The 10835-nt window shown below is 34.3% G+C and overlaps 2 protein-coding genes across 3 annotated transcripts in view; both read right to left on the bottom strand.

The window, feature by feature from the left end:
• LOC100180695 (ubiquitin carboxyl-terminal hydrolase 31-like) overlaps window positions 1–349 on the bottom strand; it is an 8145-nt gene extending 7796 nt beyond the window's left edge. Inside the window, exon 1 of the mRNA XM_026833657.1 lies at window positions 34–349. Within this exon, the coding sequence (XP_026689458.1) occupies window positions 34–349 (316 nt within the window). The remainder of the gene's footprint in view (window positions 1–33) is intronic.
• A 5325-nt stretch (window positions 350–5674) lies between these two features.
• Window positions 5675–10835, bottom strand: part of LOC100179100 (phenylalanine--tRNA ligase, mitochondrial) — a 6793-nt gene continuing 1632 nt past the window's right edge. Inside the window, exons 2-9 of one of the 2 annotated variants that reach the window (XM_009859676.3) lie at window positions 9191–9317; window positions 8688–8899; window positions 8211–8373; window positions 7811–7942; window positions 7038–7198; window positions 6693–6844; window positions 6252–6408; window positions 5675–5868 (exon numbers count right to left, since the gene is read on the bottom strand). In XM_009859676.3, coding sequence (XP_009857978.1) covers window positions 6273–6408; window positions 6693–6844; window positions 7038–7198; window positions 7811–7942; window positions 8211–8373; window positions 8688–8899; window positions 9191–9317 — 1083 coding nt within the window. In that variant the 3' untranslated portion in view covers window positions 5675–5868; window positions 6252–6272. Of the gene's footprint in view, window positions 6409–6692; window positions 6845–7037; window positions 7199–7810; window positions 7943–8210; window positions 8374–8687; window positions 8900–9190; window positions 9318–10835 lie in introns of both variants that reach the window. The other variant, XM_026833603.1, reaches the window with a different exon arrangement.

The following is a 10835-nucleotide window of genomic DNA, read 5'->3' as shown; positions in this document are numbered from 1 at the left end:
AAGTATTTCCATGGTTAATCATCCCAACCACACCTGGCATAGCATTCAATGAACTGAGATCCAGACCGTTTGGTAATCCACTGTAACTTTTTGAGCCATTAATAGCAACACCATTTCCATTGGTGCTGCCATGTGCATGAAGCAAAGAACCATTATTACCATTTGAGAAACCATTTTCATTATTTGAACCAGAGAATCCTGCATCAATTGCATCTTTATCATTTTTGTTTCCTGCACCGGTTTTGTTGCGTCTCACCAGTTTTTTTACCATATGCATAGCAATAAAATTTCCAAACGCCTTTAAAGTTGACTTTCGTCTAGGATTTTTTTCTTTTTCAGGGAGACCCATGTTTTTCACACTTTCTAACGTTTTTGCTATACAACTGTATCCCACACTAAATTAAACACAAATATATAAAATTATTAGGTAATATCATACAGAATTTATATTACTATGTTATACTAATACAGTTTACAAAAGTAAGTTATTATTCCTCGAAAGATATATGCGTTTACAAGACAAGAAACTTGTAACAAAAGTTAAACAGCCTATTGCTCTGTGAAATACAAAGTGGCTACGAATTTGTTTCCACAAAAACCCCTGCATTATTCTCGACTACATTTTTTAACGCAGTTTATGCGGTGTAACCACAATTTTATAGCATTTACTTAAATTCTAAAGCCTGTTATGCATTATAACCACTGTTTTATCAGCCAACAATTGCACAACCAATTATAAATACTAATTCATGGTAAAACTCACAAATGAAGAATCGCTGACGAGTTCTGCAGTTTAGATAGGAGTTGTTACTTGATTACAGACAAGTGTCATGCAATAGGGGAAAAATAAATTCGTTGTTTCAAAACTCCTGAAATTTGAATATATTAAATTAAAACGTAATGGCGCTCACTGAAACGAGTGTACAAAAATATAATTATGATGTGTATGTTCACTATGGGCCACAGATGTAATATAAAAGATATAATATATATTATCATAGACACATATCTGTTTAAGCCACAGAAATAAAAAAGAGTAGAACGCGCAGCGGCCCAAAACCGTAATATCTTTTTTCTATTCACGTGTGAAGCTTGATTGGGATGCTAAATTGCCGGATGCCGATATTAACGAGTTGAATAACTGGCTAAATGAATTGCCTGATCTACAAAAACTCACTTTGCCCCGTTGCTTGGAGAAGTAAATACTTACGAGTACGAGATGCACCATTTCCCTGATGCCTTAACCAATGAATATGGTGTTGTAATATATTCGCACCGGTTACTATTGCGCATGCGCCGAGACGCTAGTGCGCATGCGCAATAGGTCAAAACAAATACAAAAAAACACCCGGTCCAAATTTATTACGACCCTTCGTTAAAAACGTTCCATATACGACGTTTACACGTTAAAACTTGATTTGAAGTCAACAGAGCTGAGTTGATATATGTTAATACTTGTAGTTTAGAAAAAGTAATTAGGCCTACCACTAACAAACTTATTTTTTGCTAGCTTAATAAGCACATTTTACTTATTGAGCACGTTAGCGGTCATATAGATCCTTTTTCGTCGAACAGTTGTTCTTGCTGTTGTTGTTGTTTTTTAGGCGACTTTTTTCCGCACTTACCTCAATTTTTAATTCTAGCATTTATTCTTTAATCTCTTTTAGACTAAATTTCCAAAATTGAAACCGCATAATTAGCGATTAATTAACGATTACTTTACTGTCTGATCAAATGCGCCAAATTCAAAATGCACCTTAAACTTTAATTAATCGATTGTACTTTATAAAGTATTTTGAACTAAGCATAGTTTTATAAATCATATTGCATATGATCGCCTAATTAGCGAGTAATTAACGATTACATTTCCGTTTGTTTAAGGCGCTAACTCGTACTTAAAATGTACTTTACCATTGATTAATCGACTACATTCGATACAATAATTTAAACTTAGCTTAGCCTTAAAAACCATAGTGTAGAAAATCGTCCATTTAATGTGTAATTAATGATTGTAACGCTTGCGAGTCAAGTGAAACTGCCATACATCGGGAATCCAGTAATAACACAGTAATTGGTAAGTTTTGGCTTTGTTTACGTTAGTGTGCAATTATAAATAAAAGTGTATATAATAATAATAGCCTCCTTTATCTCTTATTAAAAGAAAATAAATCCAAAACAATTACACATATTCTTTACCAATCACTCAATCCTAAAACGTCATAAGTTTCATTAGTTATAATACATGTATAAGTACATTCTGCCTACTGCTTCACAGTCACCAATGGCGACTGGAACCCGTTTTGTTGGTTACTTCAGATTTGTTTTTGATCGAGTCCAGTCGACCGTTGTAGTAAAAGGATTAAACAAAAAACATTTAAAGAATTATAAAACCGTATCTTCACAACTTCTACAGACCGTTGTTAATTGTTTAAAACACGATCAAGCTATTTGGATATTATGTGTTAAAGGTGTCCCATCTTTCCCGACTCTACTATATTATGCTAATTAGTTTAAAACGTGCTTATTCATTAGATTTGTGACCTCTTGTAATTTACAAATGCTGGTGAGCCAAGTTAACCTACTGTTTCAGTTCGTACGTTACAATATTCATTTTCAGTCTTGTTCATACGTACGTTGGGTTCTTCTGAAAAGTGGTTGTGTTGGACCTACCTGCACTTAAAATATTATTGTGGCCTGGTTAGTGATAGGGCCTGCTTACTTGTCGTACATTTGGGTAAAACCGACGTATGTGTCTTAATTATTGGGGACCAACTTGGTCAAAAAACAACACGAAAAAAAGACTTTTATGCAATATGTTGTTTTATTTTTGGATCTTTCACACAAAAATATAATTTTACGCTACAACTTGAATTCATTAGGCCTATACGTTACGACTTGAATTATTTTTACGTTACAACTTGAATTAATTTTACGTTACGACTTGAATTATTTTTACGTTACAACTTGAATTATTTTTACGTTACGACTTGAATTATTTTTACGCTACGACTTGAATTATTTTTACGCTAAATAATAAAAAGTGTATATAGTATTAGTCCCTATATCTCTTATTAAAAGAAAGTAAATCTAAAATAATTGTTACGGCAAGCGAGGATCGAACCCGCGATATTAGGCTATAATAGCGGGCGCCAAAACCGTTAGGCCAGTAGATCCAGTAATCGAATTTGTCGAGACAGCGGTTATATGTGCGTGTATGTGTTTATTTGGTTCTTGTAACACGTTAAGCGTTTTTTTTTAACATTTAAAATATAAGTTCTAATATAAATCTTGTTTTATAATATCATGTTGTAGTCTGTTATAAGCTAAATTGATTGAAACTTAACTATAAAAACATGTAATTTAATAAAAACGGCACAAAAACGAATGACAATAAAATATAAACTAAACTGTTAGGCTACACCCATGGCGCCCTCTATAAGTTATAGAGGGCGCCATGGCTACACCACATAAACAACAACTAGAAGACAACTACTCGATACGCCTTTTCAAACGATTCGATACAGTTTGTTCATAATAATTTATAAAACCCAACAAAACAATAACAAAAATAACCTCTAGCCAACACAGTACAACGTAAAGGGGAAAATCGCTCAATGTGCGACACGAGACACACAGCCATTAGACCAACGGCACTAATGGCAAGAAGGAATGTGCGGGAAGTTGTGGGAACGTTAAAATAAGTACGGGAAACAAGTCGTGCGTGAATAACAGTAATAGGAAAGGCAAAATACCCGGTCAAATAGTGACAGTGAGAAGAAGCACATTCCAAACTAAGCTAACAGAAATACAAATATTACGTAAACAATAAAAACAGTGCGCGTCTCAATAAACTAAGTGTTAAACTCACATTACAGTAGCATGGTTTCTTTGCATACTGGATATGCAGTTAAATTACTCTCGAAGCTTGTGAGGAATAGGTCGCTGCCACAGCAAACTTTGCATATTAAAAGTTTGTTGCCCCAGCTCCAGCAGAAATAGCTGTCTGATTGTTTTGTATATAGTAGGCCGTTCCATGTTGCACTTTGTGCAATTTACCGTGAGTTTCGTTTCACTCATGCTTTTTCCTCCACATCTTCTCTTTTCTTTGCAATCTGTCTGACTTCAGTCTTGAAACCATCTTTATCTATTTTGTGAGTGCTTCTAATTGGTTTGCCATAGTCCTTTTCTATGCGTCCCAGCAGTGTTTTCTCAGAAAAGGGTATTGGAACCCCCAGGTTAGGGGTTGATGGTTAGGGTGTTAAGGGTTAGTGGTTAGCAAATCAGGTGGGGGGAGAGATTCTTCACTAGCACCGCTTTCCGAACAGATCGAGAACATCTTGCCTGGTAACACCCACTCTGTTGCCTTTCATTGCTGCGATCCCGGCTACTCTATTTTTGTGAAACCTGCTTCTTCTATTAACTCGCTTGTTCCAAACAAAAGACATGCTGGCCCTTTAAACGCTATTCCTGGTGTATTAGCTTTCACCATTTGAGCGAAGCTAATCTTGGGGTGATGCCCTTGCGGACAACGATCAAGCTTTGAAAGGGCCTAAACACACTCAAATGTACTTCGCTTTAATCGATAGAGTGTGTTTTTCTAATTCCAACGACACCTTACTTGTTTTAATCGGTTCTGTATAACCAAAGATATTCCAGCTCAAACACCGTGAAATTCAAAAAACTGATTTGAAAGTTGCGTGGCGAAAAAAATTGAGAAGTGTACTACCCACGTGACAAACACGTAACAAAATTGTTGAAGCGTGGCCGCTCTCATTCAGAAAGGCGAGAGGCAGTGTTTTCAGCGAAAAACGAGAGAACAAAAAAAACGCAAAAAAGCACAAAAAAAAACGCAGGTTTCGCTTTTACGAATGAATCAGTCACGTGACTAGTACGTTCCTACGTCACAATCACGGAGCTCGTAGTAAAAAAAAGATAGCGCTAGAGATCACTGTTTGAGGACGAATATCTCCGCCTATACTGGACCAATTCTAATAAGCAAAGTATTTTTGGAATCAATAAAACGGTCGCTTTATGAATTTACCATAAAAAATAAAAGTGACATTGGGTGTGTTTAGGCCCTTTGAATATATGCTATAGTGCTACGTAATACCGAAAATTGAATCATAGCGGCGCCAACAGTACAGATGGTAGGCCTAGAATATGCTTTGTAAAATTTTTTCCGGATCTTTTATCAGTCGGTACGTATTTATTTAAGTTTGTATTGTATTTGTTCAGACCTACTGCGCATGTGCAATAGCGCCCGGTACAAATATATCAATCGGAACGAATATATTACAGCATCGGACACGCAAGTTACACTCAACCATTCTATATGGCCACCTACGTGCTCAATAAAACAACAGTTAGCAGATAACTACAACCATAAATTACATTGTACAGCAACTAACCGATATGTGACAGTTCGTAGGGAGTCAAAACAGCGCTTGTACTGTCCCTAAACTATCGGAGTGTAATGGTGATTCTGCAAAACGCTCGGCGCAGTAGTATGGTACCTATTTAAATTATGTATTCATATTTATACAAATCTTCTTTACTCTGCCCATTCATTAGAGCTCAGCCATCTAGTTTGAGCATGTAGATTCCCCTCCCCTATAACAATTTTAAGCCGAAAAGTTTTTATCCACAATTTATGCCCCTAACCATTCACTGAGTCGTATGTCATGGGGTATATAATAAACAGATAATAATACAAAACTGTAATACCATTCACTGTACAGGTTCAAAAAGCATGCTATGCCTCGAATAACAGATTAACTTTATATTGGAATGATTTGTAGTAAACCAAGCAATCATATCGACATATCTTCAAATACCAAGCACTATGTGCAAAAAAATTCTTTATTCATTTGTCTGTATCAGAGTCCGTATATAAACATGAGTTATTTCATGTCGCCCATAGAAATCACATAGAACACAGCAAATGGGGCTAAATTGATCATAGACATAATATAAATATGTACATATATAGCTAAATTTATACTATTTTATGTTTTTAATACAAATACGGGATGCAGATTAAAGAAAATCAAATTTTCAAGTAGTTGTTTAAATTTATTAAAGCTTAAAAGTGACTTGAAGTTTTTGAGTTGTATAAATAAACTGCGACTAAGCAGAAAAATATGTTTAAAAATTCCCGTTGCTAGGGTAAACAATTGGCGAAATTAGCCCCATTTGGTTGCCCTGTAAGATTTCTATGGTGATGAAATAACTCATGTTTATATACGGACTCTGGTCTGTATGATTCATGATTGTTACCACCGTCCTTCTACATTAAGGTGTTTTACAGCCGCTCTCTTAATTTTTCCATGGACTTCGTTTACTTGAGCTTGAGTAAGAGCACGGGACACATGGCGATAGAACAACCGATAGCAGTGGCTTTGTTTTCCACTTTATGTAGGAGTGTAATTAAAAATTTATTAAAACTATTACACTTCATATAATCAACTTTTAATGAAACAAGTAGTAGCCTAACTCCCTGGCAAAGTGGTTAGGTGCCCGCCTTTGACTCAGAGGTAATGCAGTCAAGGCTCTTCACTGCTACCACTGTGGGTATATGCGTCCTTGGGCAAAACACTTATTGGCAATTGTTTTAACCCAGTGGTTATTAATTGAAATCAAAGCTAAAAATATTTATTTCATTATATTCATAAAAAAGTTAAAATAAATCAAACCTTGAATGAGTGAATTGGTCTATTAATGTGATGGTTTGTACAAGCCCATCATCCACACTACGAACAAGGTCGTAAAAATCATTTGGCGTGAAATCAGTTGGAACCCAGAAAGCAACATCATTTACAAGAGCTGGTTGTTTGCTTACAATTGGCTAAAAAAACACAAACAATGTACATATCAAACCAGAAATGTAACAGCATATGTAATATACAAAAGGTATCAACATGTGTCACGGTGCAAAAAAAGTATTATGCATCGCTAGTTGTAGTTACTCTATCCAACATACTTCTTTTTCTAATTCATTCAACTTAGCCAATTGTTTAATGCTGGAATTCATAACTTACCTTAAATTTAATGGATTTAAAATCACTATGACAACGAAATTGTGCAAGAAATGATTCATCTTCAGTCCACATATATCGAATATCAGGAATATTAAATAATTTCATTGCTAACCTTTCCAGCCCCAACCCAAATGCCCAAGCCACTTGATCACATGCACCAGCTGTAACAATTAAATATTTGGAAATAATTATATAGTGCGGTGGCAAAATGGTTTGAGCACTGACTGGGTGATGATTCTATCACTACTTTCAGTATGTGTGTCCTGCTGCAAGACACAGTTGCCATTGCTTCAACTAGGTGTTTACAAATGAGTTGCAAAAATTAAAAAAAAAAACAATAAACTACAAATTTAGATATGCAGTGACCCCTAAGGGACATGTGAAAGATAAAAAATCTGTGTTGGAAATTGTTTTGAAACACCTGTCTGACCTGTGTTAGCGATAGTGAACGTCATTGCTATGCCAGAGAAAAAATAAGCTATATTCATACACTTAATTTTAAAATAAATTTTTTTTCTCTACTGTAAGTAACATCTTAATAGCAGTCTGATGACGTGGCTAAGTGATTTAGGCGCTTGAACCAAAGGGATCTGGATTTAATGTTTAACAATGATACATTACCAATACTGATTGGCTCCAATCCAGTGGTCACTATTTGCTATTGGGTTGTCTAAATTGTTAGCTTACAAAGTTGCATGTAATAACCCAGTAAGCAGGCACTTTCGCTAACTTGCCAATGGGCAGGAATTAAAAACATTGGCTGATACAGAAACCTTGGTTAAGAATTTCTTGTCTAAGGATTCCACACCCCAACATTTCAATCCATTCATCATTATACTTGATCTCCAATTCATAGGAAGGATGAGTGAAAGGAAAGTAAGCATCAACCCATTTACATTCCGCCTCTAAAATAGGAATTGGTATTTTATTATTAGTAGAGTAATTCGTTTTGAATATAAAGAAAACTAATCTTACAACTAAAAAGAAAAAGTTCTTTCTAAATAAAGAAGCAGTGAGGTAATGTAAGGTTTACATAAATAAAATACTAAAGAGCCATTGCCTAAAAATTAAAAAGAAATATATATGCCAATAAAAAATTATTTGTTCGCATGTAATTGGAAAAGATAAATAAATAAACCAAGTTTGCTATTTAAACTAAATGTTCATTAAAACCTTTTCCAAAAATATCTTTAATACAATCTTCTATTGTTTGTTTTAAGTTAAACTCCAGTAATTTAGAAGTTTCAAGTGTGTGACACGATTGTTTGTCTTTTGTTTCATCACCCACTTCAAACAACGTCAAATCAGCACTTGCACCTTCACATTTTGAAAACAACTAAAAAATAAAATCCTTCTTAATGCAGTAAATAAGTGATTAGTTCTAAACAGCACTACAGCACAGTAGTTAAAAGTTAATACTAACTCCCAAGACAGATCTGGTTGCATAAAGTCACCACATACGCTGTACAATAGGACAGCCATAACATAACTGTGAAATGACCTATTCCAGGGTAATTAATGACGTTATATATACTGATTATGTTTAGGCATGTATTAAATAGCAATATAATAAAAAATTACTGACTAAAAAACTGAAAGAAGAAAAAAAATATGCTATGGGGAACTAAGGATACTTTCAATGAATTTTACCTGTTGAGAGTTGAAAAGTCGTACACCTTCAAGTTGGTGAAATACGGGAAAGTGTGTTGCATCGATTGTATCCCGTCTATACACATCTCCCACCATTAGGTAAGCATCTAAACCTGATTTAATCAACTCATGTTCATGTGCACTTGTGTGTGCACGTAGCACCGTATTCTTGTTAACATAATAATTCTCTGACTTCTTCCTGCTAACATGATCTACATTCAAAAATATGAACATAAGTTTGCTATTACTAATATAGAGAAGTTCATAAAGTATAAATTGCTTCTTAAATATTATACTTAATCTATGTTTTAATTTCACAGTTTAGTCTTACATATTATTAATTTATTATGTCACATAATGTATGTGTTATATAGATAATTTTTTATATTTTACCCACTGGGGCCCATAACACAAATTGCAACAAAAAATTACAAAAATTACTATGTACCATACAAGTTGTCCGAGATTGCATTAGTTATGTTAATGCTCTAATTTCTACATACTTTGTGGAATTAGCAAAGAATCAAAATTCTGCTGAACTGTGACGACCGGTGCTAAATTATCAAATACGGCAAACAAAGGAACTCTCCGTGCTTTAACATAGGAGTTGTAGAAGTGTTGAACGATTGCCTAAAACATGTAACAACTTAAAATTAAAAAATAATTGTTTGTTTTTATAATTAAAAAGCAAAAGATATGTAATGATCAGTACTAATCAAAATTAATATTTGTATTCAAGCTGCTGCAAATTATAAAAATTGAAATATAACCTAAAACACGCGCACCGGGAAAAAATTAAACTATAGGAATAGGTGTTCTTCATCTAGGATGAGCACGTACGTAAAGATCAAGTAGGACGCACGTCGTATGGGGGCCCAACCTGGTCAACCCCCACGACCCAAAATGATTTTTTTTGTGTTGTATTTTGCTCAGGCTAGGCCCCCATACACGTCGCTTTGCACAATCGATTTATATATCGGTGTTCAGTGAATTATTGGCGTTTTTACAAATACCGATTATCGGCCAATAATATCGGTGAACCTCTAGTAATTAGAAGAACTACATCACAATGCCGATTGACATCTCACCACAAGTTGGTATTACGCAACAGCGTAACTTATGATTGTGATGTAACTAGTGATGCTACAGAATATTTAGGTATTCTAGGATATCCTAGAATGCTTTATTTCGAATCTAGAATTTCCAATTTTTTTGTATTTATAAGAAAAAACGTATGAAGCCAAAATGGCCAAGCCGAAATGTAAAGCAATCATTGAAAATATGCTGCAAACATTTTCTCTTGAAAGTCCCACAAACACAAGAATCTTTATTTTCAAAATCAATAAATTTTAAGAAATTGTATAGTAGGGTGGAGGAAGATGGGACACTTTGTCAGACGAGACTCTTTTTTAATTTTTTTTTTACGGACCCCCATTTAATGATAATCAGGAAAATAAGGTTACAGAATTATTCAACAGTATTATCACGACTTCATAAAACGCCGGTTAAAGCTGATTACTGTTTTTAAATATTAAAAAATATATGTAAAATAGAAACAGTACACTTTGAACAGTTAAAAAATTTCAAAATAGTAAGGTGTTTTTTTTTAATGCTCGCTAAACCATAGTAAAGCCAATATTTTTTTTTAGTTTGCGTGTGCGAACAATTAAACTAGTTTCATAGCTTCATTTTCAACTATAAGATACTGATATATTAAAAAGATAATATTTTGAAAATATATTCCAAATTTGGTCATTTGCACTTGGTGATAATTTATAAGAAGTGGCTTGTGCCAAAAACAGAGTAGTAATACCCAATTTGTAGCAAAAATAAAAACGTTATTAATAGTTACTATCATTGGCGTAGAGTTTTGCAATTGCGTGGGAGTGCGGCAAACACGCAAACACAATTTAATTCGGATGTATCTTAACGCAATAGTTAGACCTTCTACGCGACAGGAACACTTATCGCAATGTAACATCGTTTAACTTGCAAGTGTAATATCGCTCAATATTTTAGTAGTCTGGATTTTATTTACTTGGTCGACTGCGTAACAAATCGTATAATGTTAACGTAAGTTACCTATTCGTGCAGTTCTGACGTAACAAACAGTTTATTTTATCATAAATCCCGCATTTATACAGCCAA

This window comes from Ciona intestinalis, chromosome 3 (assembly GCF_000224145.3).
Source record: "Ciona intestinalis chromosome 3, KH, whole genome shotgun sequence".
Taxonomy (NCBI): domain Eukaryota; kingdom Metazoa; phylum Chordata; class Ascidiacea; order Phlebobranchia; family Cionidae; genus Ciona; species Ciona intestinalis.
The sequence above is the reverse complement of the archived record's forward strand: the minus strand, read 5'-3'. Positions and strand labels throughout refer to the sequence as shown.